Source organism: Varanus komodoensis, unplaced genomic scaffold (genome assembly GCF_004798865.1).
Source record: "Varanus komodoensis strain SLA01 unplaced genomic scaffold, ASM479886v1 scaffold1, whole genome shotgun sequence".
Classification (NCBI taxonomy): Eukaryota; Metazoa; Chordata; class Lepidosauria; order Squamata; family Varanidae; genus Varanus; species Varanus komodoensis.
This window is the reverse complement of record NW_025335268.1, coordinates 115,225,087-115,242,869: the sequence shown is the minus strand read 5'-3', so window position 1 is coordinate 115,242,869 and position 17,783 is coordinate 115,225,087. Positions and strand designations below refer to the sequence as shown.

Genomic DNA, 17,783 nt, shown 5'->3' with positions numbered 1-17,783 from the left:
AATTTCTTGCAATGACTTGAGACTCAACTTGGACTTGAAAGTAAAGGCTCGAGACTTGACTCAAGACTGGGAGCAAAGGACTTGAACACATCACTGGAATGTAGTAGCTTCGCTAAAATGTGATCATATCGCAGCTGCCCACCTTTGATTTATCTATAGGGCTGGCCCAACATGGTTTGCTGTCTGAATCAAAAGACAAAATGGTAACTGCCCTCCTTCCACACTAATTTACCCTACTTCTAAACTGGTGACAAGACTGTATCCAACTTGGGTCAATAACTTAAGGGATGCAGGGCAGGACACAAGGAGCACATGGTTCTGAGTTCCAGCTTTCACTGCTGCTCCCTGCCCCTCATACAACTTGTGATAGCTCAAAGGTGCCACGTCTTTGGTGCCCAGCTCATCTTGTCTTTTGTGGCTCCAGAAACAGTGACCATTGCAATAAATCACATCTTCTGTAACGTTAGGCAGGATCAAAATGGTGAACCTTATTCTCACAAATTCTGCACTGTGCACAGTCATTTATTGCAAAAATACAGAAATATCGGTTATAGCAGCTGATGGGGCTTAGTCCAGACTTTTAAAATCTTCTGCTCATGAGGGTCCAAACATGTCTCTCTTCACTGAAGGAGTGTTGACTGGTTTTTCTTCTCTTACTAGGGAAAGGGCTGTTGGTTTCAGATGGGCCCAGGTGGTTCCTTCACCGACGATCGCTGACTCCAGCTTTTCATAGTGACATTTTAAAGTCGTATGTGCCACTGATGGTCAACTGCATCAAAATAATGCTGGTAACTAAACTGATTTTTAGCATTTTCTCTCTTTCTCTAATTTCCGATTGAAACCCTAAGACAAGCAGTCTCTTGGCTACATTGAATCAACATGGCAAATACAGTTCATATTACAGTCCCTGTTCACAACAGGCACTTAGAGTTGTCTTTAACAAACACAGTCATGGTCCCCACACTGGCAGTGTGCTCCTTATCTTGGGCAAGCTCACCAATGCCTGCTTTGACTCCCCACCACTGTCTCCTCCCAACATTCAATCTTTTAAGGGCCTGCAACAATGTGCAAAATAAGGCAATCAGGACACTTGTGGTACCATGATGCCCAGCAGAGGGCAGCTTCGATCTTTCCCAGGTGCTGGAGGTGCTGGCTTGGGCACAAAGTCTCCAGACTTAAATGGATGCATCTAAGTTGGCTGACAACTGGATACATCGTTGTCTGGGAATTCCAGATCCATAGCATATCCCTTCAAAAGCATTGTATTCAAAGAAAAACTGAGAGGACAAAGTAGGAACAGGATCCTGGGCATGAACATAACCATGGGGAGGGTGTTCTGGTCTGGTTTAATCTAAGTAGGAAACTGGGCTTAGTGCAGGGAGGAACTTGTTTTGGTTGTGTAGCCCTGTCACTCCAACAGCACTGGAGTATCACAGGGGTGCAGATGGGCTAGATTCTTGGGTTTTGATGGGGAAATGGAGTTAGGGAAGCAGCAGTCTTGCACAACATACCTCAGTGCAGCAGCTGAAATTCCAATACAAAGAGGAAATGTAATTGCAGAGTGAAGGACATATTCTTGAAGCATTTTCAGGATGTTCAGGGTGACACAAATGGATGGCCTCCAAATGTCTGCTGAACACGTGCAAGCCTCCTCTCCTCTTTTTCAGTAGGATAAACTGGAAACGCTGGTTCCAGAAGGTAAATCACTGGATATTTACCATCACATTGGCCCCATGACAATGGACGTCATGCTGAGGTGTATCTTCAGTTATCACAGCAACTGCCAGAATGACAGCTACGAGTAAAGGCGAGTAAAGGCATCTGGTTTATAGGTGGCTGAAGGACTGACTCAAGAAAAAATGCCCCTTCTGAATAACCACCTAAAATGCAGTAAGAACCAATTCCCATGGCCATCAGGCTCGAAGCAAAGAATCCATGCTATTTTCTGGTCCATGGCCAGCAACTCTCATGCCTCTACAAGTAGATGTCACTATCTTTCATGTTTCAGCAACCGTGCATAATGCTTCCTTCCACTGAAGGCCATAAAATGTGGTATGGTGGTAGGTTGGGAAGAGAACTATGTATAAATGCAAATAGAATAAGTAATTACAGTGCATTGTCTTGTATTATTTTAAAAAATCACATATTAAATCATCTCATTGACTCCCTACAGTAAGAACGAATACGTCCAAGCAGTTAGTGACTTGAGTTGTCTGATGCAAAAAAGAATGCAGACATTTCTGTATCACAATGATCTGATCTATCATCTGACTCCTGATGGGTACCGTTTCTTTAAGGCTTGCAAAATAGCCCATCGCCATACAGGTATGCGGCTTGCTTTATGCTGTCTTTCCCTGTACAATGGAAAGATTGTGCATCCATGCTTACACAACTGGGAAAAGGTTCTTTCAGGACATGGGTGGTCAGCTTCTGGCATTAGGACAATCTTAAGGGAAAGGGGAAACAGTATCAAACGCAGGAAAGGAAAATTAAGCAATGCCTCAAAGTGGTGCCGCAAAAGTTACACACTGGTAACTTCCCGATTAGATTTCTGTAACGCGCTCTACGTGGGGCTACCCTTGAAGATGGTCTGGATACTTCAATTGGTGCAGAATAGAGCTGCCAGGATGCTGACGGGGACTGGGCGTTGTTCTCATATAACCCCAGTTCTCCGTCAGCTCCACTGGCTCCCGATTGAGGTCCGGGCCTGATCAAGGTGTTGGTTATGACCTATAGAGCCCTAAACGGCTTGGGACCTGGATACCTAAAGGAACGCTTGCTCCCATATATGCCCTTCCACCCCTTGAGGTCAGCAGCAGATGCCCTTCCCCGGAAACCATCTGTGAATGACATCAGGAGGGTGAGTACCCGGAGGAGGGCTTTCTCTGCGGTGGCGCCCCATTTATGGAATGCGCTCCCCAGAGAGGTCCGCCTGGCACCATCGTTATTTGTTTTTTGGCGCCAGGCTAAGACCTTTTTATTTAAAACTTATTTTAATTGTTAATTTATATATTTAACTAGGTTTTTTTTAATTTTTAGCCAAGAATGCACTGAGGTTTTATTGCATTGGGGTTTTATTGTATTGGGGTTTTATTGTATTGTTATTTATTGATGTTTTGTGAGCCGCCCCGAGGCTTTATTGCGATGGGGTGGCATAGAAATGTTTTAAATAAATAAATAAATAAAAGGATGTTTATACATTGATAGACTATCCTGATAATATTTATTTATTTATTTATTTATTAAAACATTTTTATGCCGCCCCATTCGCCGAAGCCTCGGGGCGGCTTACAACAAAAAATTTAAAATAACATTTTAAAATAAAAAATATGGCGAGATGTCCAAAATAGTTGGTCATGTGTATGTGAAATGTGTTGAGCATTGTATTGTAAGGTCAGTTTGAGCTCCCTCTTTGCTTCCACAGACAGAATCTGACCACTGATTTACTTTGGCTGGCCTCTGCAATGTAACTGGCGGTTCTGGAATGCCGCTCAGAAGTACCTCTGTGCAAATCAGTTGCCTCCCGGGGGTCTCTAGGATGAATGATTTTTTTAATGTATAGGATAATAATGATTATTAATTAAATGGACTATTTAACAGTCAATAGTGCGAGGAATTTCAGTTATGATTTCTACTAACATCAAAGGAAGCAGGAAACGCCGACAAGTCAAGTAAAGCAATCCTATGGCCCCTTCTAGTGCATCATGGGGAACACAGATATGGGGGGGGGGTTCCTATCCAGACCTGTAGACATTGCTACAAGCCTGGCAGGGGAAATCCAAGATTGGACCCTTTCCCTTCCGTCACTGCACAACGGTGACTGCTGTTCCGAGGTCACAACAGCAACATCGGAAAAACCTGGGGAAAGGGAAAGGGGGATGAGGCACAAGTCAGGGAGGGGTGGAAGAGGAGAGGCCAAGAGTTCCATGATCCTAAAGCCTCTCTCTCTAGGTCAGCTAGATGAGCTAGGCTTACATAAACAAAATGAGGCACCGGAAACATCTGCTGCTGCAATTTTTTCCCCTCCTGCCTGGTTTCACTGTCCTATCTCTATAGGATGCCAGATAGAGGACTCTAATCTCTGGATTGTCAGTCAATCGACTGGCAATTCATTAGGACAACACTCTAAAACATGACTTTTCAATATTTAATATAAATGTTTTACAGTTCAAATTTAAATTTTCACTTTAAAAACAAACTGTATAAACTATTTGTTGAAGCAGGTTTAAAGAAATAAATACTGAAACGCATTCCTGGTACAAAAAGAAGTAACTCTTTAGAAGTTTTGCATTTGTACAAAATAAGAAATGTGAGAACGAAGCTTATCTGATGCACTCATGCTAAGAAAATGGTTTGAAAAAAATTAATTATGTTACTGTTCTGACAGAAAAAATAATTAAAGAGAGAAAGACACTTCTCAGTGGTGAACGGGAACTTGAAAAGATTAAACAAAAGAGGTATCTAGACTTTCTGGATATTCTTCTCTGTGCCAAGGTAAGTAGATTCGATATGACAGAATTTCAAGGATGAAATGTGCACAAACACTATCACATGTCTTTTTCCTCCTGTCAGAAGAGAGATGGAATCCACTGTTGGTGCTGATATTGTTGAGCAGCTTGGTTTGCTTTGTTAATCTGGTACTATCCAGATGTGCTTGACTATGATATTGGGACTTGCAATCCAAGATATCTGGAATGCCAAGTGGGATCAATCCATTGCACTGAAATTAACCCAGTGTTAGCTACCCAAGACTGGATGATTAAAATGCATCCTTAAGTGAGCTCCAGAAGCTGGTTTACTGCCCTGGTACTAGTGTGCAAAGCCCTAAACAATGTTGGATCAGGTTTCCTGTGAAGGGGCTTTTATGCAGGCTCCCACACCATGTTGATTTCAGTGTATACTGAAGATGTTGTTGTTTCAGGAAGCTATAAATAGATTATCCAATTATCCAAATCTATCCAGAAATACCTTCCTGAACCATTCTTCATATCTTCTTCATCCAGCTAGATACCTCAGTCACATAAGGATCCCTAAATTCAGAAGGGTTTTATCTCTAGCTAGATTCAATGCCCTCCCAACAGACATAACTGAAGGGAGATATCAAAAAATACCCTTCGAACAGACACTGTGTCCATGTGGGGGAAAATAATTGAATTGTTGGAGCATGTTATTTTTTATTGTCCTCTCTATGCAGGTGCTTGCCAGGAACTGTTATTCCCAATCTTTTCTAAATATCCTGGTCACTCTGATTCTTTTTATCTTAAGATACTTTTGTCCAATCAATCCTTTTTTATTTCCTTGACCACAGCCAAATACGGTTCAATAGTTTATACTGTGCACAGTAGAATTAACCCTAAATGTTGTTAGGTTTTCCTAGAGTGCTTTTATTTTTCCTTATCTTATTCCTGTAATTTTAGAATCACTGTATATATCTTATTTTAACAAATTGCAATTTTGTGTTTTATTGGCTGGTCAATGATTGAATAAAGATTTTTTGAAATTTTTTTAAAGAATAACTTTAAAAAGATTTTAAAGTTTTTTTTAAAGAATAACTTTAAAAAGATAACATTTTTAAAGTTACTCTGTTTTAACATATTTTTATTCTTTGGTTGTTTGTCTCTTTTTTTATTCACTGCTCCAAAGACCGTCGTATTGTAGGACTATCCATAATAGGGCTCTTGAAAGAGGTGAAGCGCACTGTTACAAGGCAAGTAGCCTTTTCTACTATTGCGTCCCAATTATGGAATATGTTCTTCAGAGAGGTGTGCCTGGCGCTGGCGCTTTATCTGTTCCGGCACCAGGACAAAACATTTTTATTTTCCCCATTTTTACATTGCAGATAGTATTTCTAATTTTATCTTCTATCAAGTACTGGCACTGTGGAGTTTCTGATTGTTGTAACTGTTCTGTTGTTTTGATTTTGTTTATCGTCATGAGATTCCTGGAATAAATGATGGTATAAAAGAGTCATACACAAATAACTAAAGCAAGTCACTTACCTGGAGGATCGGTTTCGCATAAAGAGGCTTACCTGAGATAACAACCCATCATGGATAACTAGCCATGGTGGGCAGTCGGGTTAAGCGAAGCCAGGCTGCTTCCCTCAGGCGGCTTGTTTGTGGGCATTGAGGCATCCTGAAAAATCAATGGCTTTTCCAGGTCCGGCAAATTGCTGAGTGTGCTGCTTGCAAGAGGGGCAACCTACGCCCTGATGTTCTTTCCCTACGCCCTGTTGGGAGCCCGCCAGTGACAGCCATTCTGGCAAGTGTCCAAGCAGCACCTCGGCACAACAGTCATGAGTCCTTTTACACTCTCCACGGCTCCCCTCCACAATCACTATCACTTTGCATCATCTCTGAGGTGACAGCCATTGGCAGCCCCCCTAAAATACCGAAGCGGGACATTACCATGCCTGCCACAGGTTTGCCACCTATTATTTTTGCAATCATGAAGGGAGTGATCTACTCTCCATTTCCTTTTGTTACCAAAGGTCACACGCAGCTCCTTTCCTTTGACCACTGTTGAGGGAAAGCACAGTAAAAATAAATCATGTTGAAGTCTTGTTTCATTGATGTTTTTGAATGGTGCGTTTTGACAGGAGACCCTTCCCAGGGACACTGATGCAGCAAGGATGATCATTTCAGTCACTTGTGCAGTCATTTCATTTCGTTTTCATGGAATTGCACAAGTATGCACTTACAAAAGACCTTTTTTTAGGATGATGACACTTGTGGAAATTTCAGACATACATACAGACAAAGGTGGTGAACCAGTGACAGCCACCTCAATATGTTGCTTGGGACCTTTGGAGGGGCTGTTAGTGGCCGACACTTCAGAGATCAAGCAAAATAATAGCAATCAGGAGTGGGGGTAGAGGAAAAACACGGAAGACATAACAACTGCAAAAATGGAGACAAGGCCAGCCTGGGGAAAGGAGACAAAATGGGTCCCATCATGGAGTTTTCTGGGATGTCCACAGGATGCCCAAGAGGAAAGAAGTGGAGGCATAGAGTGAGCCTGAGCATCTGTTGGGCACGCGGTGGGTTGTTTCATGAATAACCCACACTGCCAAGCTGATCTGCGAACTTGCCCAAGGTGACCACTTAAAATAGAAGGCAGAGCGTTCTTTCAGTGACGTTTGACCTTGATAATTCTTTGGCTGTCAGGATGTAAATGGTGCTGGATTACCTGATGAAGACATCTGTTGTGAAGTGGACACATTTCTGTTTGAGGGTCATCATACCACAACCAGTGGGATTTCCTGGATTTTATATGCAATGGCTCAGAACCCAGAGCACCAGCAAAGATGCAGGGAGGAGATAAAGGACATTGTCAAGGGGCGAGACACGCTGCACTGGTGAGAATTCCCTTAATACAGTATCTCCTTTTCCTGTCCGAAGCGCTGTGTTCAATCAGTACCTGATCTGGGGTTTCCAGTTATATTTGTGCCTCTATTTTCAGATGCTAACTTTTAAGGCAATATGGAAACATTTCAGGTACAACCTTCATGGAGCAAAATGCCACAAAGTCTTGAAACTTATTCAGACATTGCAAATAGTTCTGTCCAGTACAGTGTCTCATACTCTTATATGTTAAGATTCATAGAAAGCCTAAAGGGGGATTTGCCCGGGGGAGGTATGTAAACTGTATTTCCATTTCCTCCACTAGTTCCTCTTGTTATTTCAGAGGAAGTCTAAATATAGAATTAAAAAAACATATGCACATCCAATTTTGGCTCTTTTAATTTCTACAGCCGATCTTTCTGTCCTGTGTCAGTTTCTCAATTTGTGCACTTTTGTTTTTCCTGTGCCAGGGATGACCTTAATAAGATGACCTACACAACAATGTGTATTAAGGAAAGCCTCCAGATCTATCCTTCTGTCCCTCAGGTGTTTCGAGAGCTCAACAAGCCTGTCACATTTTCTGATGGGAGGATGCTGCCCACAGGTCTGCTTCATTGCATTTGCAGTGGCTACATTTCACTGTTTTTAAAACAAATAATCATTGACTAACAGGTGGAAGAAGCAAGAGCGAGAACTGGACCTGGAACCACTGATTGCTTCAAAATTGCAAAAGGAGTTTGGCAAGGCTGTATACTGTCGCCCTGCCTATTTAACTTATATGAAGAGCACATCATGAGAAAGGTGGGGCTGGATGAATCACCAGTTGGAATTAAGATTGCCGGGAGAAATACCAATAACCTCAGATATGCAGATGATACCCCTGGGGAAGAAATGGAGGTAGTGACAGATTTTATTTTCCTGGGCTCCAAGATCACTGCAGATGATGACGGAAGCCAAGAAATTAAAAGACGCTTGCTCCTTCAGAGGAAAGCTATGGCAAATCTAGAGAGCATACTAAAAAGCAGAGACATCACCCTGCCAACAAAAGTGCCTATAGTCAAGGCTATGGTTTTCCCAGTTGCAATGTACGGCTGTGAAAGCTGGACCATAAGGAAGGCTGAGCTCCAAAGAATTGAGGCCTTTGAACTGTGGTGCTGGAGGAGACTCCTGCGAGTCCCTTGGACTGCAAGGAGATCAAACTGGTCAGTCCTAGAGGAGATCAACCCTGACTGCTCTTTAGAAGGCCAGATACTGAAGATGTGAAACTCAGATACTTTGGCCACCTAATGAGAAGGAAGGACTCCCTGGAGATTGGAACAATTGATGGCAAAAGAAGAAGGGGAGGGCAGAGAATGAGGTGGCTAGATGGAGTTAATGTGAGTTTAAGAGAACTCCAGGGGATGGTGGAGGACAGGAAAGCCTGGAGGAATTTTTTCCATGGGGTTGCAATGGGTCGGATACGACTTTGCAACTAACAACAACAACAGGTAGGAACTCAAAGAATGTCAAGAGGATCCTGGATGAGATATTTGTGATTAGGATATGGCATGGTGGGATGACAGGGCTGACTTGGTCAGTTGACTTTCAAGATAAAATTTTCTCTGAACTGGGGTAAGAAGCCCCTAAATTTTCCTGAGACATAGAATCTACAGCACCCAATCTCTGCTTCTGCCTATAAGGAAGAAACGTTTTTCCTTGACATGGGTGGGAAAACCAAACCAAAGAATGTTTTTGTTCTGTTGATAGTTTCAAGCCAGGGAAGAAGGACTGATCAGTGGAAGAACACCTGTTTTTCATATACAGATCCCAGCTTCAATCCCTGATACCTCCAAGTAGGATTAGAAAAATAACCAATATGAAATCCTGGATAGCTTCTGTTAGTGCAGTGAATCCTGGGCTAGCTAGACCAATGGTCTGAGTCAGTATTATGTTGTTTCATGTTTTTGAGCATGTACAATGATAAACCAGTTATGGTGCTCTCTACAGTGTTCACTATAGTTAAGAAATGTCTACATACTGTTTGCTCTAATCACACCTTAACCCTCTCCATCTGAATCTATCTTTTTCAAGGGTCCTCTTTTTAGGACATGGTAAGTCCATAAACTGGAAGACCACTTCTGCATGAAACCAAAACACACACCCAGTATAATTTCCGCCACCATACTGCTATCACCAGTATGAAAATCCTTTAAAACACTACAAAATGGTGGCAAAAATAAGTGACAAAATACATTGTTACAATATGTCAGCTGCTAAGTATCCTGAGCAAAGCTTTTGCACAACCCAGTAGTACAACATTAGAACTCTTCCATTTATTAATGAATTTTTCCTCACTTCTTCTTAATCCTCAACAGGTGGTTTGATATCCCTGAATATTTATGCACTTCATAAAAATTCAGAAGTGTGGAATGATCTGAGGTATGTGTGTATGTATATATCATTTGTTCCAGAGAGTTGATAGATCTTTGGTTTTATTAACATTTTACTGAGAATCACAGAAGCATTTTGTGTTAGCTCACAGTCTGCAATTGTGTTGTATGTCAAAGGAGGTAAATTCACAGTGGATAGATTCTCCACCTGTGTTGTAGAGGATTTGTAGGCAACTTGGATGATCCTGGATGTGGTATTTAGAAAAGTATTCTCTTAAAAACTAATACAACAAAACAAAAACACATCTTGTGGAATTGTACAAATAGGAAAACTTACTGCAAGATGGTACAGCTTAGTATTGTACTGCCTGTCATTTCCATAGTGTAGACCAGAATTCTCCAACCTGGTACCATCCAGATAGGTTAGACTACAACTCTTGGTATTCTTGACCATTGGCCATCTGGGTGGGGCTAATGGGAGTTAACATCCAAAACACCAGAAGACCACCAGTTTGGGGAACGATGGTATAGATAGCCAGCTTAGATGAATGTCCCAGAACTGAATACTGTGCGATTTTAAAAAGGGAAAACTCAGTGCCAAAGAAACTCAAGTTCTGACACAAAAAAGCTGAATTCAGCAAACTTTTATTAATTCATTGTGCAAATTATAATCTTGCTTGCTTTGCAAAATTTATTTTATTTCTACTGGTCATGTGGAGTGTTCACCCAGGACACTGAAATCACTACTGGGAAGATTCAATGTACTGAAGCTAAATAAATCACACAAAGTAAGCACAGCTTCGATGTCTTCAATTTTCATAATGAACGCACTAGCTCAACCAATGGTCTGATTGGTTGAGCTAGTGGCATATTATCATGTGACCTTCTAGAGAAACCAATCTATGGGTGAAGTATTCTGCATGTAAACCATGTTTCAGATCAGGATAAAGGGATCTCATAAGGGGTACCCAAGCAGGGTGATCAGTATGTGCATGTTACTAGGCAGGAACTGCTGCAACTAACCATTTCTGAACACCTTTGAAAAATGTGTATAACAATTGCGTTAAAAAAGTTAAAGACTTCAGGTTGTTTATAGGGGGAATTCATGCCATTAATATTTATGGGGAGAACTTTCATTATGTCTCTTTATTCTAAGAGTATTACCTGATGTAATTTCTTAGTTGGTTACTTGAAAGATTAACTATGCCTGATATTAATTTAGAGTTATTTAAATTTGAGATTTGGGAACATAGTGGCTTCGTTCCATTCAATCTAAAATACAGTGTTTGCCATCTTCCTCTCAAATTTCACCCCTCTTCAACTTGTCCTTTGGATTCCCTGATGCCATTCTATATTTCTTCCTCCACTTCTTAATCTCATACAGTTTCCCCATTAATTATCAATTATCAATTAAAGCTATGGAGCTTTACCACTTTTGCTCATTCCCCAGGAATTTCAAACTTTGGTCATGGAAAATACAATTAAGAAAGCTATATAATTGTCTTATTGTAAAGAAGGTGGACTCCATCACTCTACCACCTTGCTCCACTTTTGGCTTGCACCAGTGGTTTCTGATCTGTTTTCCAGACTGTACATTACTGTGTGTATTTTTCAAAAGTGTGCACTTTCCTGATTTAACCAATGAGGGGAAAACACACCCTACTGAAAAATATGCAAAGTAAGGCAGTTCAAATAAGCTGAAGAGCAGATCAAACAACAAAACTAGAGCATGAGTACTGAATGGATTGTCACAGAATTTGGTCAAGTTTGGAAACCTCTGGTTCTCTGATCCCTAAATGCAAATTAAAGAGAAACTGCAGTTAATTAAATCTGCAAAGTAAAATGTGATTTGTATGAACTGAATGTGGTAAGACCCAGATGACCACAATGGGTGTGTGTCTGTACATCTTTCACTAAAATAAAATTCTGTGCCAAGCATACGACTTTACCTCACACCTCGACTGACTCCAGTTCCCATTGCTACAGAACTATTCTCAGCCCACACACATCCCAAAATGCATCACACTCGCTTTTTTGGCACCTTCCTATTATTTTCAGATTCTTTAACTCCTCTGGAGTTACAAATGGAGTACGTAAGAAAAAAATGAGGAGATCGTGAAGCCAATCTCAGTGAGGGCTCCATTCACAGCTGAACTTGACTGTTTATCTTCCTCAGGAACTGCATTGGGCAACAGTTTGCCATGATGGAGCTGAAGCTGGCTGTCGCCCTGACGCTGCTGCGTTTCCAAGTTTTGCCTGATCCTGATAATCCTCCCCTTGAAAAACCTCAGCTCATCTTGTGCTACTGGAATGGGATGCATGTGTACTTAAATAAACTTCCATAGCATTAATGTGCTTAATTACACAAATTGGTTGAACATTAATCAATGCACCAGTTACAATGGTACACAAGGGATTTTCCTAGACATTGATTTCCCTAGAAAGTCCATCTGCCTGTTTGAAGAAGATGAAGGACAAGTTTGTATAGTTTGGCTCCCCATTCGCACACTGGCACAGGCTGACAACTGTAAAAGAGAAGCTTCCCCAGAAGGGAATCAGCTTCCAAACTGGGAATATGATACTTATTGGAAAGGCACTGGGGCTGTGTCACCAAGCTGATTGTCTGAAAGACTTACTCCCAAGCAGGAGCTGGGGTGGGTGGGGTATCCACTTGGCAGGGCTGCCCTGAGAATGGACAGTGCCTCTGAGCAGTTCTGCAGCTCTGAGCTCCTGTCTGAGGCTAAGCCTGCGGTTCTGTGGCACTGCCTTGAGAACAGGGTAGCCCACTAAGCCAACAGCCAGCTCCCAGCTTGTCCCAGATATCTTTTCCTGGGCAGCAGCTCAGATAGTTCTGTCAGCCATGCCAAACTGGAGCAGCTGTCAGTCATATTCCCCGGTCAGTATCTGGCAAGAATGGCGAGAAGGGCTCACTTCTTCTTGGGCTTGAACTGAAGAAGGTTTTGTTGTTCAAGGTTTGGATGATACAAAAAGCAACTGTGCAAGGGAGAAACCCTAGAAGTGTGTCTTGTGTCAAAAAGCAAAACAAAACAAAATCCACAGGAAAACCTAAACAAGAACAAAAACAAAGGGGGTATTACAGTTTTTGTACATGAGAATTGAGTAAATATATTACAATGAATAAATAATAGGTGTGACAAGATATGCTACCATTGTTAAGGACAATTATGCATAGACTTCATCAAAGGCAACCCAGGCATTTGTTCATTTATAAATCATGCCTAAAAAGCACCTGTTCAAACATCAAAAGTCTTCAAATTTGTTCTTCTAATGTTGACATATTAGTGTTTTAACTATAAAAAGGGCAAAGTAAATCTATTGACATTGACCTTGCGTAAAGTTCGTAGAGACAGGTATATAGTTAGGAAGAGTGAGAACACACACACACACACACACACACACACACACACACACACACACAATTAATTTCATTTAATTTCTCTACTGCCCCATAGCTGAAGCTCTCTAGGCAGTTTACAACAGTATATAAAAGCAATACAATAAAATACCATACAGTCTTATCAAAAGAAACATTAAACATTGAAAGGAGCTCAAAATACACAGTGAAGAATAACCCTGTGAAGTAAAAACATCTGGGATGCTTATTCCCTTGAAACCCCTGGATAACCAAGCATGCCTTCCAAAGTCTCACCATAAAGGGCAACAGCCTTCCCTCTTGTTGCCACCCTCTGAGCCTTCCCCAGAGCTGGCACCTGGAGGAAGGACCTGGATGTTGAGCACAATATTCAGGCCCACTGCAGTTGAGAGAGATGCTCTGTCAAGTCTCATGGTCCCAAGCCATGTATGGCTTTACAGAATAAAACTAGCACCTTGAATTGGGCCCAGAACCATGCAGGCAGCCAACGCAAGCAGGCCAGAAATGGTTCACAACTACAGCTTCCAGATATTAATCTGGCTGCTGCATTCTGCACCAGCCACAGCTTCTGAACAGTCTTCACAGAGTGCATTTCAGTAATCTGGTCTAATGATCACCGGAGCATAAGATTACTGAAGCCAGTCTATTCCTGCCCATGCAGGGGCATAGCAGGCTACCATCTGAAGCGGGTAGAAGGCCCTCTAAGCCACTGAGTCACCTGAGCCTCAAGAGACAAAGATGGATCAAGGAGCACCCCCAACAGTTACTCCCCATCCTTCATCTAGAACAGAATGAGCGCACTCCATCTGGTCAGAGGAAACACCCACTAATATCATCTCCATATGTCTCAGAGATAGTAGATGCTTGTAGGTGTGATTTGAAGAAGAAGAGTTCTGCAGCCTGAGGAGATTTTAATGAGGAGGTACTGATGTATAGATTGTAAGTAAACTCAATTTTTTAAACTCCCACTGAAAAGGATATAGCGTCAATGGGGGGAGTGATTGTGACTATGTTGGACTAAGTTGGTGACTGTGCTGAAAAACAGTCAGGAGAAAAAGAACTTTGAAACTTAAAGCTAATTGAAGAGCCTTTGGCTTACAGACTGTAAAAGTTTCAGCAGTTAACTTTAACTAGATTCAGCACAGCTCCAGTGTAAAGATGGATACGGTAAACAATTCTAATGGGACTGGCTTGTAGTTTGTGAAAGAAAGTAAAAGCTTCATTCTCAATTGTTTAAAGTGTTCTTGAATCTTAAAACAAGTAAAATATAAAGGTTTATATGTATTCATATGGATATTTTAAAAGCCATGAACAATGGAGTATGTGATAAGCTGAATTCTTGTGAGCTGCCCCGAGGCTTCGGCGAATGGGGTGGCATAAAATGTTTTAATAAATAAATAATAAATAAATAAAAATTCCTGAGCAACTGATAAAGTTGAGAGAAAATTTGGATCAACTAAAGTTTAAGGATGCACCTTTCAAGATTCTGTTTAGATGATCATTACAAGCATTTAAGATTATTATGTTGAGGAATAATATTAAATATGCAGTAATACCTCAGTTCATGAATGCTTCTGTTTGCAAACAATTTGGTTTGCGAACAGAAAGTCTGGCAAAATTTTGCTTCCATTCATGAACTCCGCATCAGGTGATGAACATGACGTGGCCGTCTTCCACTCACTCGGGCTGCAGCAGAAGCCCAAGGTGACGCCATGCCGCCTGCTGAAAGGGAGAGCACGACACGAGGGGGCGCCCTGAGAGCGTGCTTGCCTCAGTCAAGGTCTTCTGGGCTCCTCACTGCCACCCCACTTCCGACCCAGAGGAAGGTCCCCTCGCAGGCACTCGCCCGGCTCCGGGAGGGGGAGCAGGAGCGGGAGGCTGGAGAGGTGGGTGTGGGATGGCTCCCCCGGCTGGGAGAGGGCCGCGAGGAGGGAGGTAAGGGCTGCTTTCTGCGGGCCGAGGTGAGGGGAGGGGAGGGACAGGGCTGCAGCCGGCTGAGTAGGGCGCCTCCCACCTCTGCCCGCCATGGGGGGAGAAGCATGGTGGCCACTTGACGGCGGTTGCGGCTGGCCCTGAGAAGGCCACGGTGGAGGTGTGGGAGCCACAGCTGCACTCCCGCTCTGCCTCAGCCCGTACACCCCCGGGCTTGGTGAGGCGGCTTGGCCCACAGCCTGGGAATATGGCTCATATTTTTGTGGTTAAAAAAAATTACATATATATTTACTTATTTAAAACTTTTATATGCTGTCCTTTATGTATAACATAAAGTTATGGTTCAGAACACATTGACCTTATTTACGTTGAACCTTATGGGGAAATTTGACTCGGTTCGCGACCAATTTGGTTCCAGAATCGTGAAACGAATTAAGTTTGTGAACTGAGGTACCACTGTACTTGTGGATACCCAGTGTATGTAAGACACTTATTTCCTGGCATAATGGAAAATAATACAAAATAGAGTCACTGGAACAAGGTTTAAAATTGGCACATGAATGGGCATTATAGGCAAAGAGCAGTGGAAGAAAGAAATTGAAAAGATGGGCCAGAATAGATCAAGAATTTATTTCAAAAGAAGGACATTGAGCATTTCTTTGATCCTGGCTACTGACTATGAAGAAATGGATCTTGCAGTAGTTTGAAAGCTTCTCCAGAATGAAAACAAAAGAGAGGAGTGGCAAGGGCCAGTGGCGGGGGGGGGGGGGGGGTTCTTTCTCCAATTTAAACCATTAAATGAGTTGAAGAAGAGGTTAAATTGAATTATATGAATAATGAATATTGCAATGTAAATTCGAGATGCAACCAGGAAGTGGGTACATATATTTCCATATGTGGTGGGAGTGCAAATATATAAATGAGTTTTGGGAAGTGGTTTTCAAATAAATTAGTAAAATATGGAATGTAAACACTGAAGCAGACCATGTACTAGCTTTGTAGTCATTATTTAGAGAACAAGTGGGACAAAATATTAAATAATCAATGACAAATTTATTAGCAGTAAGATAATAATAGCAAGGAATTGGAAAATAAAAGTGGTTATCAAATATCAAAAGTGGTTTCGATGACAGGCATAAAGAAGTTTGTAATATAGCTATTAATGCTAAGTTAACTTGTGATATAAAGTGGAAAAAGTTTGGTAAGTAAAATTAATTTTGAAAATATTTGGAGAGCGTCTTAATAAGAGGAAGAGGGTGTGAACCATCACAGGAGTCAATGCAGTTCTGGAGGGGAAGTGGGAATGCGGCAACCTCAATAAATAAATGATTTTACATTAAGTAGCATGATATGTTGGTCCTGGTCGAGATACCACTGTTTTTATTGCATTGTTTAATTATGTTTCTTAGTATTGTTGTATTGTTATTATTGCATTGCTTAATTATGTTTATTGCTATTATAATAATTACATTGCTTATGTTTGTTAAATTAATAAAATTATTAAAATAAAAAATGAAGCACTGTCTAATTCTTCCTAAGAAAGCTTCTAAAAGTGAGCACATGCAGAGATTGTGTTGTGAGAAGCAGATATGACAGAATCAATGTCAAGACCTCTGTCTTCTAAATTTGCAACTCTTGTTTCTATCATCTCACGATGACCATCAATAGAAACAACAGTTCCTTGCAGTGCATTGAGTCCTGGAGTTGTGGTGTCCAGCTGCCTGTTGGCAACCCTGTCTCAGGGTGCAAGACCTGTGACATCGGGGCCATTGCGACTGGCTTCCCCCACTTAGGGTAAAAAACCCCAGTCTCTTAGTCCCTTGGCAGTGACTGCCCAGGGATCCTGCTGATATCCTTCGTAGTGGGCTTCTTTGCAGCTTACCTGCATTCTTAGAGAAGCACAGCTGGATTGCAAGCTGCATTCCACATGTGGCATGTCACCTGAGTGTTACCACAGCATTGTTGTTGTTGTTAGTCGCGAAGTTGTGTCTGACCCATCGTGACCCCATGGACAACATTCCTCCAGGCCTTCCTGTCCTCCACCATCTTCCAGAGTCCACTCAAGCTCACCCGGACTGCTTCAGTGACTCCATCTAGCCACCTCATTCTCTGCCGTCCTCTTCTTCTTTTGCCATCTATTGTTCCCAGCATTAGGCTCTTCTCCAGGAACTCCTTCCTTCTCAGTAGGTGGCCAAAGTATTGTGTGACCCAAAACTGAGACATGCCTCTTTTGAGCCTCCTCCCTTTCACGCCCAAAGCACACAATCTGATGAAAACAAAGTAGAAGATCTATTAAACATTCAGGCAAAATACAGACTGGGGAAAAGACAGATTCTGTGTACATACCAAAAAACGGTTTAAAGATCAAATCAGTTTCAGTGCATAAGCAATAAACAGTTAAAAACAACACATCTCTGGCAAAGAACAAACAACGTAGAAAAATCAGTCCAGTTGGCATAGCTCCGTGCTAAGCTGCTTACCTGCTTCTTCAAAACCTACCTGTGGCAGAGTTCTCTTTGTGCCTGCACTAGCTCTTCCCCCTTTGGTTAGCCAAACCATACCTGGGCACCTGTGCCAGTGAAAACTTGGGCAAATTCTTGTGGCCCTGCCTCATGTTCCATTAACTTGCAGGGAGACTTGCTCCAGCTTCTGTTAGGCACAACTCTCCAGGCTATAGATTAGCATGACAGGACTAGCATATCAGAATGTCTATCAGCTGTCTCAGGGCATTCATGATAGGCATGA

At 41.9% G+C, this 17,783-nt stretch overlaps 1 protein-coding gene across 1 annotated transcript in view; it reads left to right on the top strand.

Annotated features, from left to right (window-relative positions):
* LOC123024189 overlaps positions 1-17,783 on the top strand; it is a 53,078-nt gene that overhangs the window by 4,755 nt on the left and 30,540 nt on the right. The window contains exons 4-12 of the mRNA XM_044431617.1: positions 661-788; positions 1,671-1,801; positions 2,174-2,325; positions 4,388-4,494; positions 7,167-7,357; positions 7,814-7,947; positions 9,698-9,761; positions 11,889-12,035; positions 14,711-14,810. Coding sequence (XP_044287552.1) covers positions 661-788; positions 1,671-1,801; positions 2,174-2,325; positions 4,388-4,494; positions 7,167-7,357; positions 7,814-7,947; positions 9,698-9,761; positions 11,889-12,035; positions 14,711-14,810 — 1,154 coding nt within the window. The remainder of the gene's footprint in view (positions 1-660; positions 789-1,670; positions 1,802-2,173; positions 2,326-4,387; positions 4,495-7,166; positions 7,358-7,813; positions 7,948-9,697; positions 9,762-11,888; positions 12,036-14,710; positions 14,811-17,783) is intronic.